Source organism: Struthio camelus, chromosome 2 (assembly GCF_040807025.1).
Source record: "Struthio camelus isolate bStrCam1 chromosome 2, bStrCam1.hap1, whole genome shotgun sequence".
In the NCBI taxonomy this organism is placed as follows: domain Eukaryota; kingdom Metazoa; phylum Chordata; class Aves; order Struthioniformes; family Struthionidae; genus Struthio; species Struthio camelus.
This window is the reverse complement of record NC_090943.1, coordinates 170,390,256-170,411,639: the sequence shown is the minus strand read 5'-3', so window position 1 is coordinate 170,411,639 and position 21,384 is coordinate 170,390,256. Positions and strand designations below refer to the sequence as shown.

Genomic DNA, 21,384 nt, shown 5'->3' with positions numbered 1-21,384 from the left:
AAGTTGTGGGAAGGAGACACCAAAACTAAAGCTTGACTTCATCCAGCAGGCATGTATGGCAGCATACAGGCCTGTATAGAATATTGAAGCATGCAGAGATCACTGAGTAACACTCTTCATGAGACCGGATTTAGTCTGGGGCGGCAGGAGGTACAGGGAGACATGGGGGAATCATTGCATCTCGTGTCCTGTCCCAGTTTCCAGCAGGCTGAGTATATCCTGAAGTAGAGATTCTGTGTAGGTCTTCTGCATCAACCCCCACGGTCTCATCAAGAGCCTAGGGACCAGTAACTCACATCCCCACCCTTCGGAAGAACCAGCCTTTGGATTCAGGAGTGGGACCACTGAAATCAAACAGAGAAAATTTCCCATGCTCTTAGCTGTTTCTCCTGCTTCCAGTACCAGTGGTAGAACTTCACAATCTTCTGGTTTGGGCACCTTCAACAGTACGATAGTCAAAAAAAAAAAAAACAAAAACAAAGACAAAAAAAACCCACAAACAGAAAACATAAGAGGGAAAGTACCAACTTCCATCCAGTAAAAAGATAAATATCCAGCCTGGCAGAGAGCAGGGTGCTTTCTTCTTCAGCTCAGGAAGATTACCAAGCCAAGCACCTGCACCGGTAATTTTGGTCCTGCCATAGGAAACAGGGAGGGATCAGACTGTCTTTCATTTGACAATCATTTCAGCCCTGCATTTTGGGACACTACCACACTTCTTGCACGCACGTGTCGGCTGCCTTATCGTCTCCACACACACACAAGCTGTTATAGCATTTCGGCTTGAGGAATCAGCACCAGGCTCTCTCCATGTCTCTCTCCCCCATTGCTGCTGGTGTTTGTACAGATCACAGCCCACATATTGCAGAGCGAGCACAGCTCAAACTACTCCAGCAATGATGGCACAGAGCAGCTCCCCCACCAGGGCAGTGCTTTTGGGACAGGAGCTGGGAGCTACTACTCCAGGTCCCTTCCCTTCCTTATTGCTTCCTAGCACTGGGAATATCCCAAGTCAGTAGCTGTTCATTTGACTGCACGGACAACTCATGGCCCACGGAGAGCATTCAGCTTAGTGAGGTGTGTGGCAATATCAAAACTGGAGCCAGAGAACTAAAAGAAATATATTTAAACCCAACGGATCTGCAATTCTGATGATGTGCTAAAGGATGTCCCTTCCGTCCCTCTCTAGCCTGCCTGTCTTGCCCTGCCAGAAGGCTGACAAGCAGGATATTTATATTCTGTATCCGGTATCAGGTTGCTGGCTGCAGCAAGTGCAAGGAGACAGTGAACCATGCAGAGAAGCAACAACCAAAGATGACTTTGGTAGAGCCACCCCAGCGACACACAGATGCTGAATCCTCCGCAGGTTAACGTATCACAGAGCCACACTAAGTGATACCTGTTGAGAATCCAAAAGCAGTTTTCCAACCTATTTAGCCCAGGTGTGCTTCAGTGCTGGCTTGGGGGGTGACAGGTTCGCGGGAGCCAGAAGCAGCACCCATAGATGTTGCAAGATTACAGGGACTATCACAGCAGAGACAGGAAAATAAGGGAGAAAGGATGAGTTGCAGAGATGACAACGATGCTCTGAAAGAAGCAGAAAAACTACTGCTTTGCCCAGCATCGTTGAAAAAGATCACTGTCACCTGGAGCATGCAGATCCACTTTTGGTTCTGTGTCTCGGAGTGGCCACAGACAAGCTCTCAGCCTTGCTGAGCCTTCAGTTCCAGCCTGTTAGACAAAGATCACAGCCCCCCCTCCCCTCCTCAACGCACTGTCTGCTGGATCTCTAAGGCAGCTGGGCTATGTATAATCCCTGCTAAGTAGTGACTTCAGCTGAAGTCTTTGGGAGCTGCATCAATATAAAGAAAACAAGCATTGTAAAAGGGAAAACTCCCTTTCCAAGGAAATCTGGAGGAAACATAAGAGGAAGATTCACCAAGACAGACAGATTGCACTAAGACAGCTCAGTGCCAATGAGATCCATAGAGGTCAGGCACCTCAAAGGGTATTTAGGCACCTGAAAAACTCCATGGATCCCTTTTCGCCTTGGAAAGATGTTGTTTTTTTTATTTTTCAGCCTGCTATGATCATCTCAATACATCACATGCTAGGTGGTGAATAGGACCAGGAATGGCTCTGAGCATCCTTCCTTCAGAGACAGTGACATCTTCATTCAGTTGTGACAGGAGTTGCAGTTGTAAAGCTGCACGGCAGACGTGATGATTTTAAATCTGGTTTCTGGGTCTCCCTGCATCTAAACTTGACCTTCTATTCTCACACAAAACGCTTTGGGGAATTTACTATGGGTCCTGAATCTGAAAGGATGCTAAACAATGATGAACTAAAAATAAAAATAAAAAATGCATAACTGAAAGGCTGAGCCTTATGAGCATTTCGCTAGGCTGCCACTCATTAAATTACACATAAATGTCCTCTCATAGCAATAGTGGGAGTAGTTGCCTGTAAAACTCCCTCAGTAACTGGATGTAAATTCCTCCTTTAGTCTCTCTGCTATAACAATAGTGCGTTTTGATGGTAATTGCTGCTATTTCTGCATTGTGATCATGTCCACAAGCTGTTGAGTTCACAATGGAGTTGATCATTTTACTTTTCTCATTTTCCCCACACCATCTCTCAAACAGGGCATCTCCATATAGACACATGTACAAGTGTATTTAGTACTGAAACAACAGCATGGGCACATGAAACCTCTGCTTAATTGCTGGAAGCACCCTAGACCCTGCACATCTTGTATCCTTGCCTAATTGCAATGTCTTTAATGATCCCAAAGCAAAGCCATGGGAGAGGCAGGGCTTGTGCAGCTCACAGAGCTCTGAGTGTTTAAACCACATCAGGACTCCCCTCCTCAGCATCCTGGCAGGAGTTACCCACACTTCCCTCGCCCATAAAACACCGAGAGACCAAGCACAGAAGGGACTTTCCCCTCAGGAGCTTCCCATATGGGGCCAGTGGGGAGTTACTGCAGGAGACAAGGGGAGGAAGGTCCCTCATTTGCAAGGTGGGAGGCTCTGGTCAACCTCCTCCTCCAGAAGCTTGGAAGTGGTGTCAGTTCTTGCTCAATGCTGCTCTGGCTTGGGCTTAAGCTGGGAACCTGTCAGCTACAATCCCCAATGCTTTTAGCAGGGCAGCATGGGAAAAACTCGTCCTGAGAGCAGAAATCAGCTCCTCCTTGCCCCATGTTTTGCTGGTGATCTCTCAACTGTATCATAGCCCTGCTCTGATGGATGTACAGACTAGACAGCTGGGCAAACACAGACAGGACAGCAAGGAGCTGGAAAACATACACCTTCCCCCAAGAGGAAGGAGAGGCAAAGAAACTGAATCCATGCAGCTCCCTTTGCCTTCTGGTTGGCAAATCCAAAAATGAGGCTTAAGCTAGGCTCTCTTTTCCACAAGCCCATCGGTCCTTGGGGTCTGGGGGTTTCCTGGAGGGCAGGATAGAGTCATGTGTCCTAAAGAGGAGCTGAAGAGGTCAACAAAGAGGCTTGCTAGCCTGCCCCCGGGCAATTACTCACAGCTCTTTGTCAGTCCTTGAACTTTCATGGTCACTAAAGCTCACCACAAGCACAGGGAATGACTTAACAAATGATTTCTGCCCTGGTCGTGGGGGATTCAAAGTAAGTAAAGTCATGCCACAAAATGTGATTTCTGCAGCAAGGAGGAATCTAGCTGGTTCATTTGACCCTATGCCTGTGGCCCCTCTTCCACACCAGGGACTCCCCTGAGCAGTCACTCAGCCACTAGTCCAGGCAGAAACTCAGACCTGCTGAGGAAACATCACTGTCTGGCTGAACTGGCCAGGCAGGAAGCAACCAGAGATCTGGAGAACGTGTCCTGCAGAGACAGATTTATGGAGTTCAGTCTACTTAACGCAGCCAAGGTTAAGAAACAACATGTTGATGGGTCTATAAATACCTCTCCAGATACAAGAGAATGGGTGCTAGACGACTTCTTAATCTAGCAGATAAGGCATAAAACATCTCAGGGTTGGAAATTGAAACACCACTACAAAGCAGAAGTGAAGTGAAGACCTGTGAGTCAGAAGGGAAGGACTGTATTTGTTCAGAGCAATGGGCTTAACTAACTAAAGGAAAAGGTTACCAAGAAAGGCAGGAAATTCCCCTGCACTTAGGAGTAGCACTATCCTGACAGAATGCTTTCTGAAAACTAAAAAATTCTATTTCATCACAGTTTTTAGTTCTTTTCTTGAATGAATAGGTGAAATTCTCTGGTAGAGATATGGAAGTGATCAGACTTGTTCGTTATAAAAGTCCCTCCAGCCCCGAAGCAAGTGACTCTTCATCTACTTTACCAGTGAGCAAATAATACATTTCAAGGGCACATAATTAACCGCATTTTGCGATCAGCGTCTTGGATCCCTTGGAGAGGGATTGTAAAGACGGGAAGGACTAGCGCATGGTCTTTACCTTTTTGGGCCACCAGTATGAGAGTACTATAATGGCCTTCCAGGAGCAGATTAAGTTGAAATAGGACTAACTGGTCATTCATTAAGTGTCTAACTCAGCACAGCACTTAAGCACAGCACTTAACCTTCTTTCATTCCAATTTTACATCAGAATCCCCTTTAAAGCCCCAGCTCTGTTTACAGGGAAGCTGGCTCACGTTTTGGAGGTCCACCAGGATTTTCAGACCTTCAGTCCTCCTGAATGTCACAGGGCACCTTGTTTCTGGAAAGCCTCCAAACTGCAGCCTTCCTGGGCCCCTACAGCTCCCCTCCAAGGGATCCTATCCCAGGAATGCTAACTTGCGTTCCCAAAGGAGAATTCACCTCCAAACATCAGGGCTTACAGCTGGTTTCTGCCTTCTTCCTACCTTGCTTTTGTCAGCCCCTAATCTTTCCCCTTTAACAGTCTTCCCCTAGAGAAATTCCCCCTGTTCAAAGCCTTCGTGATGCAGCAGCTTGAGGTAACTGCAACAAGGATAGGAGAAATGGCGGGTGGGTTGCAGCTGCCAATACATTTCCAGGCGTATCCTGCTGATCATCAGGATGAGCTCCGTGTGCAGCAAGACACTGAAATATCTTTTGCCGCCTCTGCACGCTGACAGATTTTTCCCGCCCCCGCCACTGCCTGCTATAACCTCTGCAACGTCTGCGTGGGAGAGTGAGTGCAAAGGGGGTGTCTCACTAAACGTGAAAAAAAAAAAAAACAAAAAAAACTTTGGAATTAATTAAATAAATAATTCCACTCCAACAGATCTCAGACAGGGAGTCTCTTTTGGGATGAATCGCTTTGTTAAGTATTGCTCTGAATGTCCACAGACGCCCCTGTATGCCTGTACCAGGTGTAAACTCTTTGGCTATGAGTGAAATCAGACTGGCAGTTAGGTTGCCTTGTGTCATAGCAGCGATAGCAAATAAGCAAACGCAGCTCAAAAAAACTCCGATGTGTTGAGACAGGGCTTGGTCATTGACGAAAAGGATTATATCAGCAGGCTGCAATCCTGTGCTCCCACATGTATTCAAGTTTCCTTCCCCAGAGAGGCCTGCCATTGAAAAATAAAAAATAATAATAAAAAAAAGACATAGGGTAGAGCAGAGGATACGGTCAGAGAAGGACAGCGCTGACATCTTCCCACCACTGTGTTTGTTCTAGCTGTCCTTGCAGTGGGATGTCTCAGCCTGCAGCAGTGGTTAGCCCTTCTGCCATGAATTTCCTTGAAGTGAGTGTCCCAGCAGCTCTGGTGCACCCACTTCTCAGCTGTGGCCGGGAGATCTGTCTTTGAGATCGAGTGGTACTTGGTCAGTAGCAGAACTTATATTTCCTGGTCTGTTCTTCAGCCGCAAAAGCCAACATCTAGCCTAGTAGATCTATTTTTGGACTGCTCTTGAGTGACTTCGGAGAGCAGGGAGAGGAAACCATCCAATCCTGCCAGCAGCTGCATGCGTTCTCCATCCTTCTGGATACCACTGCCCCAATATGGGGACTGCACCTTTTCGAAGGGATCTCACATATTTTATGAGCTACAGTAGCTCCCAGAGAAACAGCTTGTCTCCTTCAAAGGCAGTGCCTCATTGTAGCTTTAGCAAATTTACATCCACCTGCTTGCTTTGGAAATGTCCCAGGTGTAGAAGAGAGATATCAGGAAAAGTTGGGCTCCGCATTTTGGGATGGCAGCTGGGTATCTGGTAATTTTTTACTTGCCTTAAAATTCATCAGACTAGACTAGTACAACATACACATACACGTGTTTGAAGACGAAAGTGTCAAAAGACAGGCTCGGAAGCAACAAATGACTCAGGAAGCAGCAGAGGGGAAAAAAAAAAAGACTTGCAGAACAAAAAGAAAACTATTAGAAATACAGTCAGAACAACAATAACAGCAGTCACCACCAGCAGCAGCGCTAGGAAATCGGGAAACCTATCAAAATGTTCCACCCACAAAATATTGTTAAAGGATCACTAGTTCTGTGTCCAGGTTGGATCTCGCCTCCGTCTTCCTGATCGAGCCTTTGCAAAAATCAAAATAGAAAGAGTGACAGACTGAGCAGTACACGGAGAGGCTAGGCGCCCTGTGAGCATGGTTTCCATGTAGATGGTGTTCCAGCACTGAAGATGCTAATTCTGCATCTTCAGTAGGGGGCAGATGTGAACAGCCAGTAAAAAATTATCTACACTCTCTACAAATATTTGACACCCAAAAAGAATCTTGGTTCAGCCACCTCTGAGCCTCTTTCATATTTATTTTCTGGGAACATTCAAGCACTGAAGCTGGACTGGGAGAGAGCTTTACAAAAGCCAATATTAAGCTTGAACGCTCCAGGATTTGCTGAAAATCTTATTTAAAATTTCACCTTTGGTTGCAATCAAAAAGGTCATGCTGCTTGGCTTGAACGCATAAATCATCCAATCAGCAAATACAAAGCATGACACATGACTTACGAAGCTCACATCACTCCGAGGAGGCAGCCGCACGGTACTCTGCACAAGCTGTTCGCATAGGAGGAAAGGGCATTGCAAAGAAATCTAAGATCTGAGCAGCGAATATTGCAGTGTGCTCATAACCAGGGAAAGAGGCGCTGCTGAAGCCCTAATTTGCAGGATTTATGGCTTTGGCGGTGCGTCTTCACATATTGATTCGCAGATGAGTGAGGAACGAAATCTCCCCCAAAAATACACTGACGGAAGCACTAATACCTGATCACATACTAATCCCCTGGCTAACTCCAAACTGAGGTCTGCAAGAAAATCACACTGCGCAGCTTGGACCTGTGCCTGATAACCTGCTTCCTGCTGCGAGTGAATCTGGCCCCTTTCCACCCACAGAAACGTACAGAAGTTCCCTCCTGAGTGGGGGTGTCTGGTACAGCTGGGCAGAAACCACCAAGTCCAGACCCAGCTAGACGCCAGCTTTCTTCTGACGGCGGAGGATGTTTGAATCTGGCGTTTTAAGAAGACCAGACCCTGGGGTGTAATTCAGGGAGCGGCTCTGAACTTTGCAAAATCGGAGGCTCCCCCCCAGCTCCTGCCCAGACTTCTATTTAGTATCACACCTCCGTTTTACATAACCTGCCTGCTGGCAGGTGGGATGGGAACCGAGAATAAACATATCAGAGCGGATCTGACACAGTCACTGAAATAGAGGCCCCACTTTTTGACCCTCCAGTTGCCTGCTACTTTGCATGGCACCGCACCGCCGACAGAGCCTGCTTCTGATCTTTGCAAAGGACGTCTCCCTCCCCAGAACAATGCCAAAAAGTTAAGCAGCTGTGACACGCGCAGAGATCCGATCTCAGGAGCATCTCATTCTTTTTCTTCATCCTTTCTGTCATGCCCCTTCTGCCTCCCCAGGCCCTTTCATCGCCTCCCAGCAGAGACAGCCTATGCCACACTCACTGAAAACCATGAGGAACATGAAACACGGGAGCTGATAAAACACCTGAGGAATGAGCCACAAAGAAGGCACCCAGTAATCCCATGCAAACAGCATTCGGTTGAGTTTTTTTTTTTTTTTTTTTTGAGGGGGTGGGGGTTCAAAAGCATCTAGAAGGAAAATGAGGCCAAAGCAAATCAAACATGCCTTCGGTTGGTATTCACTTTAACCGGGCCTGGGACTTAAGTGTTTGCAATGAATTAAAAAGGGTGATAGGGCTACTGAGTGTTAGCTGCCTCGGGAGGTAACTTCGATCCTGGCTCTTCTAGGACATGTTTATGTTGCAGAGTTGCTTTCCCTCAGGTTAAGATTCTCCTCTCAGCAGCTCTGAGGCTGCAGGATAAGTAAAACAAATGAGGCACCAGCTCTGGGAACTAACGAAACAATCTGGGACGCGTTGAGGGGAAGGTACTCTGCATTCCAGTTACATGCTAATAAAGAGCCACCGGGGGTTACCAGACCTGCTTATCAATTAGGAAATAAGGTTTTCATACCAGGCATCCGTAGACTCAGATACAACGATGACAGGCACAGTGTGGGACCCGAGAAAGAGAGACACCAACTAGCCCTTCCTCCCAAATGCCTCCAGGCAGGTAGCCGTACTCCACTTACCCAGGGACTCCGCTCCACTGCTGTCCTTTGGGCTGCTCATGCAGTTCTCCAGGTAAATCCCATCCTTATAGCAATCTTCCTTCTTCTTCGTGAGCCCCAGGATCTCACTGGCCTGATCTAGGACCTCACCTCCTGAGCAAGAACATGGAGTCTGCATAATGCCACATGGGTGGGAGCTGCTGCTGATGGCCAGGCACGCTTCCAGCCACTTGCAGAGCATCTGGCAAGCGGCTTTGCTAGGGTTCCTGTTGCCCACCACGAGGTACTCCACTGAGAAGTCCCTCTCCTGAGCCTTCGTGGGCTTCCATCGCACAGGCCCGCTCTCCACCCCTGGCAGCGTGGTCTGTTTCATCTGGAGGAACTGCTTGTTGGACTGGAGGAAGGCATACCGGGTGGACCCGTCACAGAGCTTCAACACGTCGTCAAAGCTCTCCATGCCCAGGTAGGTGCGGGTGGACTCCAGGAAGGAGTCGAACTGGTAGGTGCGGATGTGCTGGTGGTCACATACGCTGGTAGGTTTCAGGATCTTCATGTACAAGGTGTACCTCCGAGGGTCAGGGTTCTGGATAATCCAAGAGCAGAGAGAGGAGTTCAATGGGAAGACAGCGAAGGAGGAGAAATACCCAAAGAATTTCCCCTGGACCAAAGTGGTGCAGGGAGCTTGTGCCAGGTCCAGAGCGACCACGGTCCACACAAAGTAGAGTGGCGATACCAAAAGCAGGTTCAGGGCAGATCCAATGCTCCTCATCCTAGGTCTCTGGTCCTCTGGAACTCAAAGTAAATGTCAAGCAGGTGCCAGATCCTGGACATAACAGGGATCAGCTTAGCGGAAAAGTGAGAGTTTAAGAGGCTCTGGATCCGAAATCAAGCCAATCCTCCCATGTTTGGATTTGAGCTCCCTCCTGTGGCCATAAACAACACCTGGAAAAAAGGAAGGGAGTAAGGAGGGGAGAGAAAGAGAAGAGATTTGAGTTTTGGGGGTTTTTGTTGTTTTTTGGGGTTTTTTTTAGATTAACCCTTCTCAAGGTAGAGAACCAGGACAGCACCCCCTGCCCCAGCTCCTCCCCCCAGCGGAGGAGGCAGCCCCACATTGCCCTCCCTATGCTAGGTTTGGGGGCGTCCCCGTCCCCAGGCTGTTCCAGCTCCGTGTGTTTACATGCCGGGAGGGTCCTCGCTGCCCCCAGGAGCAGGGGACAGCACAACTGTGCCCCCCCCTCACTGGTGCCCTCTGCCAGCAAGCAGAGTGCCCCTCTGCTTAGCCGGGCAGAGACTTTGCAGTGATTTCCAACCCTCTCCCCAAAGATAACCCCATCGATTTCTGTTTTAGGGAGAATCCCTCCTCTCCCCCCACCATCCTTACTGACCCGGGATGCTGGTTCAACACAGGTGACGTTGCTCCAGGCTGCACTTGGGGAAGGCTGGGCTGGAGGCAGCCGTGGGCAGCTGAGCTCTGCCTCCTCTCTTTCTCCTGCCAGCCTGTTTTTGCTCTTTTCTCTCTCTCTCTCTCTTTTGCTCTCCTCCCTCCTTTTTTTTCCACCAAACCAGCACAGGGGAACGGATTTGTTGCACTGAGCCTCTAACCCTGGGCCAGCTCTTGAGCCCAAATAGGGAAGGCAGGGCAGGAGGGAGCCTTGCAAATGGCACAGGGGAAAAAACGGGGAAGGAAAGGTACTGCTTTGTGTCTTCCTACATGAGGAGCATTACTCTGCCTTGCACCCCCGCATGCAGGACACCCCAAAGCCCGCAGTGCTGCTTTGGGCTCTTTGGCAGAGGTACCAGGCAGCAGCTCTGCAGGGTCAGCATGCTCCCAACCACCCCCAAGACCATCTTCAGTCCCCCAAGCCTCTTGCACAGAAGTGACAGTCCTACTGTGCTGCCCTCTGTGAGCCCCTCTTTGCGGGGCTCTCCTGCAGGGGCAGCCAGCCACCCTCCTCCCTCTAGTTCAAAATTTTGTCTCTACATCCCCCCTTTCCTGCAAAAAGCTTTTTCTGGGGAGGAAAGAGTTAGGAAATTAAAAAGTCAGATCCATTATTTGCAAATGGGGTTTCAGTAGAGCTTCAAATCACTGCGGTCTTTGCTAGCGCATTCCTAAGTGTCTGTTAGACCTGACACTAATCAGCATGGAGTCTAAATGCGTTTGCACTTAAATTTTTTAGAAGTCCGATCCCCAGCCCTGACACTGGTTTGCAGCCTGCAAAACTCCGCAGTGCAAATTGCACCATGCCAGATTCCTGGATGTCTTGAGGACTGGATTTCAGGAGAGTCGCCTGCTTAGCAGATGCAAAACAGTGCTTAGTCGCAACGAAAATCACAGGCATCCCATACATTTCCGGAGATGTCATCTTGATTAGCAGTAAGGGTTGCCTCAAAACGACTGTAAATGCTTTAAATATCAGCTCAGAGACTGAAAGATCGCTAGTTAATTGGGTTTCGGAAAGGGAGAGGAAAGGAGGGGACAGTCAGTTCCCCTCTTTCACTTTTGGGCAGTCCCTGGGAAGCAGCTCGTTCTGTCTGCAAGTGGGCACAGCGTTTGCGAAGCCAATATCTACCCAACCTTCACAATGATGAATCAGCCAGGATAATCTTAACCTCTGGTCCAGTCTGCGAAGAAACATCCCTCTCCCCCTTGGAAGCAAGAGCCAGCCACGGCGCCATAGCAACGAGATGATTAGGAGACAGGGTTGCGACGGGCTGTGCTGAGATCCGGTACCTAATGGTGACTTCAGCGCGTGCGATTACAGCCCAAGTCTCCTGTCCTCTGCGAACCTGATTTTCTCACGCCGGGCACAACCCTGCTGCTGAATAAGGAGGCAGCAGGCATGAAATGCATTTCCCCCTACCACCACCCCTCTCCGAGAAAAGCACCGTAAAAGCCAGCAAACTTTAACTAAACAGACCTGTTAATGGGACGCTGTGTTACGGTTGTTAGAGCTCAGAATTGATTTCCCCTGAATGCAGTCCCATCTGGAAGGTTTTACCATAAGGAACATAAACATATTTTTTCTCCTTCAACTAATCCTTGCTGAAGTAGGAATCTTTTTTTTTTTCATTTTTTTTTTTTAAGTAACTAGACAAACACCCCTCAACACCTGCATCTTTGGCTCAACACGCGTCAGACCCAGTGGTGAAGGAAGACATGATGGGCAGCTGCTTTTCTGCAAAGCGGCAGCTCCTCTATGCTTTAATCTAGCAGAATCCCAAGATGAGGACATACGCAAGAGATTGCAAACTGCAGGTCGGGAGGTGATGTTTGAATGCATGGGAATTCCTCAGTGCTGGGCACCATATCTATGTGCACACAGGCTAATTTGCCCAAGTCTCCAGGGTAGTAGCCACATCAAGAGTCTAGGTAGCCTGGCCGTGCTGAGGAGACAACCCTGCCTGATCCTATCCCTTGACTCCAGTTTGAAGAACACATTACCTTTCCTGCCTTTCTCTTCCAACCCCACGCCTGGGAGACTGTTCCAGCAGAGAAGCCTTTCTGGGTCCAAAAGTATCTTTGAGCCTTTCTGGCCCAAAAGTATCCTCCCTACCTCGGTTTAATTATGCAGATGTTAGAGAAGATGAAGCAGAGGGTTATGAAGAGCTGTGAACAGCCTGCCTGGCCTGCATTTTTCACCTCCTTTTGTTGAGCATTTGTCACATTGCAGCACTTCTCAGGCCACTGGAAACCCGCTGTGGTGGGCATGGTTCAGAAACACAGCACAAAACAGGTCTTCCCAGTGTAGATAAACCCAGGCAGGAACCAAGTCACACAGTGCAGTTGGGGCCTGGACTACCAAAGGTGTGTAAGCACTTCTTTTACACTGGTTCCAGTGAATTTTGGAGCCTCAAAGCCTTGGAGAGCTGAGTTGGAGCCCTAAATTCACCTGCAGTAATGCTGAGCTCTGACCTAAGACCTAAGACCGTATGGGCGCGAGGCCAGACAGTAGGGATACCTCATGTCCCTACTTGCTTTCTGCATGGGAGTGTTACCATGTGCCCCAAGCATGCCCCACATCCATCTCAGGGATCCCGACTGCATTTCATGCTTGGCAGGTCTGTGCTTTGCAGTGTCCATCCACCTCGGGCCAGAGGGACCTCCTTAGTCGTGCTGGTGACATGAGACTCTGGATGCAGCAGGCTGGATCTGGCCGAGGGAGGGCACTCTTTCACGTGCGCATGGGTGAACAAACACACACACCCTCATCAAAAAAAATTGCAAAAAAGGCATCCTTCCGCACTGCTTTCTGTAAGACCTCTCCAAACACCCTTGCCTTGATCTGCCCCCATTAGCTCAGATGTGTCCAGCTCCATTTTCCCTGCTCACTGGCTCAGGCATGCTGTCTTCCAGGCTATACTTCCCTCTGGTTTTCCTTCTCCTGCTGTTGGTACACAGCAGACGTCCTAGCAGGGTGAAAACAACTCTGATCAAGCTAACCCTCCTTTCCTGGTGTTTCCCATTTCCCTGTAACAAATCCCCGGATATCAAACAAAATATCCCTTCCGACAGAGGCCAAAAACTGCACGGCCCTGAAAAGCTCAGTGTCTTGTCACTCTGACAAAACGTGGGAAGGAATATGCTCCATCCTTATTCACAAGAAACTGCTAGCAGAAAAAGATGGAGCTGCCTGAAAAATTTCTTCTTGCTCCTGAGGCAAGTGAGCAAAGAGCTCTAGAAACGCCTGGAGAAACAACGCAGCATCTGTCACCGGACAGCATGTGGGCACCTCGAGAAGGGACCGGACAAGGCTGATATTTGGCTGCAGTGGGCTACGCCAGGTTGTGAGGCTGGGAATTAGCCTTCCTGGCACCGAGACAGGGACGGGGCTTGGACCCATCCTGGAGCAGTGCCTCTTCCATCAAAACAGTGATTCAGTTTTTATCTACTTTTAAATTATTTTTATTTTTTAATGACCTGCCCATTTTCCTTCTCTTCTGTCTTCCATCAGGATTTCCTTCTGGAGAAGATGGCTTCACTCTGGCCTTTCCCAGCAACAGTTATCTATAAAGATTTGGGCTGCTTATTTTCTGGCAAATCAGAATCTGGCGGAAATTAGGATCCAAGAGAACAAGAGGACAGGGTGACGGGTATTACATGGCTGGGAAATTCTTTAGGGCTCTGTCTGACTTAAGCGCACATGCACCCTCCAGAGAGGCTTCTCAGCACAATGGGCCACATTGCGAGAAGGATGCTAAGCCAGCACAACTCGCCTGACTTCAGCAGTCCTATCCCAGCTCACCCGAGCAAGATCTGACCCAGCAGTGGTCAGAGCTGTGCATATTCCCTGACTACACAGGCACTGCACAAGCCTTTGGGCCAAAATCCTGCGAGCTGGACTCAGAGAAAGCCACATTAGAAAGCAAAGGGAAGCAGACACGAGTTAGAGTCCAGGACCATTCCCATCCTGCTGTTTCACTGTCCAAAAACACGTCTCTGCATGTACCCTCGCGGCCCAGCACGTTTGTTCTGGCACTATAGAGACTGATGTACTGCCCATGGCCTCTATCCATCTCAGTTTCCCGAGTGCCGAGAAAGCCTGATTCTCACCTGTCTGCTGCGCTAATAAAAGATATCTTTACACACTAGCATCTTTCATCTCAAAAGATTTTCTAATCCTACCTGGAAAGTCACACACTTTGAGGGTGGCTTCCAGCAGTGGTGTAACAGCCTGCAGGAACAGCACAAAAAAGACGGAGAATATTTGGTCCCATGGGACCAATAGCACACAAGGCTGTGGGCCAGTTACCCAGCCCCTACCTGCATCCATTCCCCACGGATGAACCCAGACAGCTACAGAGCATCGTGGCAGGAGGGTTGTTTTGCAACGTTGAGTGATATGTATAGGATCAGAGAGCATCCAGTGGAGTAGCCCTGGAGAAAACCAACGTTTGGATGGGGAAGTGCTTGTGGCAGCATGGGAGGGTGGTGGGACATTCCTACTGGAGCAAGCGCACAAGTGTCCACGGGGAGTGGACTGGGTTTTGTTATCTCAGGAACTGAATAAACAGGCCTGAGGCACAGCCCCAAGCTCTGTCTCTCACCCTGCATTTCTCCAAGGCTAGAAAGCTGCGTCCAACTTAATCTGAGCCCCCAGAGTCGATCGGAGTCATCAGATCTGGCTTTCAGCTGCTGGTGCACAGCTTCATTTCAACTTTCAATGGCAGGAGAGGATTTGGGGAAAGGGACTACTGAGACTGAAGTCTAGAAATGGATCATATTGGGAGGCCCCAAAAGGCTTTTAACAGCAATGAGGAAACTCAGAAGCCCTTGGTTAAACAAAGTTAACCCCTTGATGATTAAACCATCCCATCTCTGATCCCCCTCAGCATTTGCCAGCAGGATGGATACCATCGGGGGGGTCGGAGGCCAGGTTCAAAACTAGGCTTCAAAAAAATTTGGCTTCAGATCTTGCCTTCAAAACTGGCACATGCTCCCAATTAAGCCTCTCTGCCAATCTGTGCCTCAGTTTCCCCACATGAAAAGATGGATGTAAGAGCACTTCTCCACTTTTTTTCAGTGCTCTGTGATCTAAGAAGCTCCAGCAAAGCGCTGAAGATGGTTGTTCATTTCTAACAGACTGGGATTTCACTGTGATGTCAGATTAACAGATAAAGAGTGAGGCCTCAACTCCTGAGAACGTTAATTGAAGATGAGGACGTGGCTAAAACCTTTAGGCAGAGGAGTAGGTGGGTCAGGCTCCATTTCTGTGTCTATATGTTTTCATCAGTGAGTGGAATTGGGAGAGAGCCAAGCAGCAAGACTTGACCCTAAAATCTAGGTCCCAGAAACCCTTCCACAAGAAAAAAGTCCATCAGACAAGGAGGATCAGATGTCCTCCATCTGCTTCCAGATGTGGCTACCCAAGGGAACTGAGCCCACGGCTCCACAGCATCATCAGCTTGGTCTAACACAGCCTCAGACAGATGTTGTGTGTACTTTGTGTCTTCTAAACATCCCCTCAGCCTGAGCTGCAGCTATATTTGCCTACAGCTTTCTTCCACCCAAGTACGATCTTGTTGGTGTGGCCTGCTGGGAACACACCAGGACCAGGAATTTCTCAAGGATGACATAAGTCGTAAGAATGGGTCACAGGCCCGTGCAAAACTGAGAAGCCTAGAGGGTTCGTGGCAGAAGCTACCTTATAGAGCTTATCCTCACGTGAACATCTTTCTCTGCCTCAGTTTCCCATGAACAAAGCAGACATAAACCCCAGTTAAACTATAGATACCTCACTAGGAGCAATACATATGTCCAGAAACACCCTGAATTCTCCCCAACCAACCCTAGAAACCTCCTGCTGCTTATTTCTATCTGTTGGTGCTCTGCAGCAGATCTTTGGGTGCATTTTCCAGGGCAAGGAAGGGCTCTATGCTTGCCCCTGGAAATCCTTCCTTTCTGCTCATCCCACTACTTGTTATGATGGCTACAAAAGAGGTCCTCTGAGGGCAAGGTCATGTCCATGAGCAGCAGAAAGCAGGCATGGGTCAGACTGCTTCCCTTGCTGCTCATTCACACTAGGGGCCAGGATGCGATTGATTAGAAAGTCAGCGTGAGGTTAAAAGCACTGGGAGCTAAGTGGGAGCCCCCGGGGAGTGGTGCTGCTTAGAGGGGTCTGGGTGTGCATGCTGAGGCTCGGGCTTGTACCCTTCCCAGCTGCCTGGCACTGGTTGGCAAAAAGCCCCAAACTGGGCTTTGCAATTCACACAGCTGGATGGGTGCAGCCCAGCGCTTGATGCACGCGCTATCTTACTTACTCATCCTACGCAAACCAAATGGGCCAGGGCCCATTTTCTCGCCCCTGGGGCCAAGAGCTGTTGCAAAGCTCATGTCTATATGCCTGCTTGTCACCCGGAGAAGAGTGGCCTTCTTCACAGTGCCTAATGCTATCTCCTGAACTGTGCCCAGGAACTGTCTGGGGTGGCGCTTGTTGCCATGGACCAAAATCATACCAGGGAGTGCCTCGAGATGTGCAATTATGGGCCAGTTCCTCAGGCTGTACCCTGGCCCTCTGTAGTGCAGAGGTGGCCAAAGGCTCCACAGAGGGTAAAGGAAGAGATGATTCCAGCGGCCGAGGCACGATCAGCTCTGCCCAGTCTGTCCAGACTCCCTGGTACTGAACATCTCTACTGGAGGGTGCCTCTTGCCTCCCCCACGGTGGCCTGCAGCTGGGCTGGCCAAACAGAAGGAGAGAAGGGGGTATGAAAACCCAAGTGGCTGCTTTGGCAACCAGCTCCAGCCTAGGATCTGCACTGGCACGAGCCCTGGTGCTTCTCTCAGCACCAGGCAGGTGGATTGCTACTCTGATGTCTTCCATCTCCTTACAGTGCTGGGCAATGGGAGACAATCATGATCAGCTGCCAGCGCTGGTGGTACAGGAAATTTAAGGCAAGCTCTTCCACTCTCCTTTGTGCTTTCTCTCAATGTCCGTGCCTCAGTTTCCCCATCTGACAAGCAGTGTTGACACTACCTCAGGGATGAGGATAGACTTCCCAGACAGCAGCCAGGGAGAAGGAAAGACTAGATCCAATTTTCTAAAGGAACCTCAAGGATGTGGCACGTTCAGGTTTTGAATGTTATGGTCTCAGCATAGTTAAAGCTGGGTTGGGAATGTTTTCCCTCCTGACACCAGGACTCCTGCCCGAGAAGGACTTCTTTTTGAAAGCAGCTTGTAATTTTAGGCACCCAGCTTCCAATGCCCAGTGAGCATGTCTGTTTATTTAAGCTCTACCACAAGACCATAAATTGGTACTGCTTAGAACTGGTTGAGACTTATATCTCCTGGCTGGGGAGGGCAAATGGCACCTCTCACCAGGAAGATGGAGATCTAGGCTGTAGCCCAAAGGGCACTCCTAGAAAGAGTCGTCTAAACTATAGGTACCTTTAGCAAACCAGCACCTTAACCATCCCTTGCCTCAGTTTCCCCCACCATAGAGCAGGGAGCACAAGAGGACTTGAACTAAAGGAACATCCTAGATATAGATATAGGACTGATTCTAGCTTCCTCTACGTGGTCTGAAATGAGGAGCTGGAGTCTTCTGATACCGTGCTACAGTGGGTGAACAGGACTTTCCCCATGGTATGGAGAAGGTAGAAATGTCCAAGCAAGTGAGTGTGTAGAGCAGAGACCTTTCTGCCAAGCTGAGGCAGGCCCTGAAGGTGGAAAGAATCAGAAATGTATCCGCCCCTTCTTCAAAGCCCCAAGTCTAGATGGTTTTGGATCCAGCCATGACCTTGAAGCAGCAGGGGTTTGCAACCTGCACTTACAAAACAAAAGAATAATAAATGTATGTATTTCCTCAGCACCTTCTCTCCAGGTTCCTCAAGAGACATGGCGAGCAGGAATGAATTAAGCCTCATGACGCAGAAAGCCATCCTTACTGACCCCATAGGCTGAAAACAAACAAAAGGAAGTACTTTTTCACAAAGCCCATAATTCAATTGGGGAACTCATCGCCAAAGGATCCTGGGGAGGCTAAAGGTATAAACAAGTGCCAAAACAGATTAGAGAATTTGTGGAGGACAAGTCCATCAGTTGCTATTAAAAATGATGGTCTGCATGCAGCTGCCAGTCCCAGCAGTGACTACTTCTCCCCTTCCTAGGAGCTGAGAAGGTATAGCTTGGGGGAAGAGCCTTTCCTTGATTTCCCTGCGCATCCGAATGGATGCAGATGGACCTTTGCTCCAACTATTCTTGTGCTTATTATAGAGATGTGCAAGGATATTAGTAGCCTCCCCAAAGTAATAAAATACATTCCCATACTACTAAACAAGTCAGGGCCAGGGCCCATTCTGTGGCCCTGAAACCAAATGGAGTGTCACAAGTCGCATCCATGTGGCTAAACTCTGTCCTCCACCAAAATGGGATGTCCTCATACACATCTCCTGTCTACAGTCCTGGGTCTCATGCCCTGCCCTGTGTGCCAATGAGCTGCCTGGAAAAGAGGTGATTGGGATGGTGACCCGCCTTGACCCAAACTCCTCCGGACTCTTATACTCACATCCATGCAATGCTGTACCTGAGCTAACCATGCTGCAGAGCAATGGATGCCCAGCTACCCTACTCCCTGGAGACCCCTCTTTTCACTGCAAACTCCTCAGGGCAGAGACTGACTTCTGGGCTCATCTAGAACAAATCCTACGAACCTCGTATGTGGACAGCCAGGCAGGGGGATGCAATCACAGCAGAGGCACAAACGAGCTGGATTATTCCTTGGGTCTCATTGATCAGCTCAACGACAAGCAGTTCAAGATTTATGTAAATGTGCCAGATGCACACATTTCCTCTTTTCTTTTCAGTTTTTCTCTCCAGGAACCCTTCAGCAGCATGCATGGAGGAGTGGGGAGGCAGAGGCCATAGTTGATGGGCAAGCATGGGGATTAGCAGGAGACAAAGGCCTCCTCTTTTCTCTTCTCTAGGCTTTGTTTAGTCTCACAAGAGATGCTAGAGGACATTATAGAGTGATTTGTGCAGCATTAAGAATGTGCTGGTATGGGGCTGGGGTTAGTTAGCTGGCTGCGTGCAGCCTTGATGAAGATGAAGGACTAAAGGAGAATGGTTTATATTTATTCTGAGAATGGCACGGGTGATGTTTCATCATGGGGATGACAGCAGAGGCTGTGATTTTCAGATGCTCCTTCATTTGTATGGATTTTCTCTTTTGGCGGAGGAGATGAGCAGACAGGATTGGAGTGAGGAGCTGGAGGGGAGCTGGGGGTTTATTGTGTCTATAGACACCGGGTAGGGCTCAGATTTAGGCTACTATGCAAGACATCATTGTTAAAAAGGATTTCAGCTATACAACCATGTGCAGGCAATTCTTATGCTTCCCATGTCCTCCAGAGAAAGATTTTTAAACCTTTCTTCCTGCTTCTATACCAGCACCAATTTAGAGAAACCTCACAATAATGTAGCAGCATGCACAGATCCAGGTGTTCCCGAGCAGCGCTGCAATAACAAACCCATGTGTGAGGCCCAGGAATCAGCCTCAATACGCCACCAAATGCAGAAAAGATGAGCAATCCTTCCAGGAAAGCACCAGGAGATGAGGGCTGTTGCATTGACCCTTCACAGAACGGGGGCAAGGTGGACAGCCTAGATCTCCCAGGGTGCTACTAAGAGAGCTTGCTTCATCTTCACATTCGGTGACTGGCTGAAATCCAGCACAGGTTGGTTGTGAGCGAAAGCCCCCACCTCGTGCGAGACACAATGAGCAGATGGCCCTCCTTTTGTTCCTAAAGAACAGAAATTCACATGCCAACTAAATGCTAATTTGTCCTTTTGCTGTCTGTCTCCACAGGCTATGTCTATACTGCTGAACAAAACAGAGCGGGGGCTGTTCTCTGGCTCTGGGGCCAAGCAGGGCACAGCATGCATGCATCCACACACCTCAACTCTCCTCCCCTGCAAAATGGGATGGCCTTATCCCACAGACCTGTGGGAAAAAGTCCCTTGGCTCAGCCGTCTACCAGACTGTGTCCTGGCATTGTCTTGGGCCAAAACTGCACCAGGGAGCATGCAAGCAATTAAGCAGTCTGGATGATCACGGGATACTACTCATGCCTGCATTTAATCCCTCGTTTACTTATTAGAATAGACATAGCTTCAGAGGCCAGGGACTAAATGGACATGAATAGCAAGGGGTTTGCCCTCTTGGGTGTCCCCGAAAGAGTTCTTCTCACAGGGAAAGCCTTGTTCTGGAACAACCAGAGTAAATCCAAGTACCACCTTTGCTTGTTCAGGTGGACCTCTGCTACAGAGAGCAGGCCAGAGGGTAAACCAGCCAGCTGGCTAAAGCTCCGACCCTGACCTGTGGCTTGGATGATGTCCCTGCATCTCCAGTTGGCTCCCAGGCAAGTCAGTCAGGTCTTTCCTGGATTACCCTTCACGTTAGCAACCCTGCGAGGGTGATTCCCACCCTTCATCAGGTCTTTTCCAAGGAAAACAAGAGATCCTGTTGGTCAGGGCTATTATCTACTGGAGATGGGATTTTTGTTTGCTGTTGTTAAAGGCCAGTAAATCAGGACAAGGTCACACCTGGAGATTTATACCCAACTCACAGTACATGCTTTGAGAAATCTCTTGTTATGCACGCAGGGATTACTTAGCACAAGGGATGGGGCAGGGGCAACGCTGCAATGCAAATGACATCAGCAACCCTGTCTCTCTCGCCCCTCACCAGCAAGAAGCAGTCAATGGGGAAGCTTATCTCTGCTTTACCCAGCTCTGCAAATAAACCAGGAAGTCTGGCCTCGAGAGGTGAACCTTCCAGCCCCACTGCGGCTGATTCAAGCACTCCCCTCATCACTCAGCATCCCTGACCCCGACAACCAGAGAAGAAAAAGCATCAGTTCAGCTCCTCCTTTTTGTCAGGGTCACCTACCGACATCTCACGAAGGACCAGTAAACGCTGATAGAATGGATTGACCCAAGTTAGGCTAGCAGAAGCATAATGTTTGCTGCCAATGCTTTTTCATGAGATGTGGATTGCTGCTTTTTCTCCCTCTCACTCCCTTCTTCTCTTCTTCTCCTTTGCCTTTGCAAAGTGTGACAGCGTGGGGATGAATCGCCTGATTATGTGCTCCTCTTTCCCCCATCACGCTGCACCAACAGCAGGGCTGGGGGATGGAAAGCCCAGCTGCTTCTTGTGGGCTGTTCTCTCTCCACCCACCAGGCACTTTAAATCAGACACAAATTAACACCAACTCCTGGCATTCTTTATTAATCGGATTGGCTCGCTTTTAGTTTGCTTTGCTTTTATCATCTGTTTTAATATGTCATTTTTCCCCAGCCCGCCCTCCTGAAGAAGGTACCTAACACTAACAGCAATGCACCAGAGAGCACAGATGGCTCCTGAACTGTCCCAGGTAGTGATC

At 49.0% G+C, this 21,384-nt stretch overlaps 1 protein-coding gene across 8 annotated transcripts in view; it reads right to left on the bottom strand.

Annotated features, from left to right (window-relative positions):
• ADGRB1 (adhesion G protein-coupled receptor B1) overlaps positions 1–21,384 on the bottom strand; it is a 281,945-nt gene that overhangs the window by 197,682 nt on the left and 62,879 nt on the right. For 7 of the 8 annotated variants that reach the window (XM_068933496.1, XM_068933499.1, XM_068933498.1 and 4 more), the window contains exon 2: positions 8,529–9,449. In XM_068933496.1, the coding sequence (XP_068789597.1) occupies positions 8,529–9,276 (748 nt within the window). In that variant the 5' untranslated portion in view covers positions 9,277–9,449. Of the gene's footprint in view, positions 1–8,528; positions 9,450–9,892; positions 9,935–21,384 lie in introns of those variants that run through there. The other variant, XM_068933497.1, reaches the window with a different exon arrangement.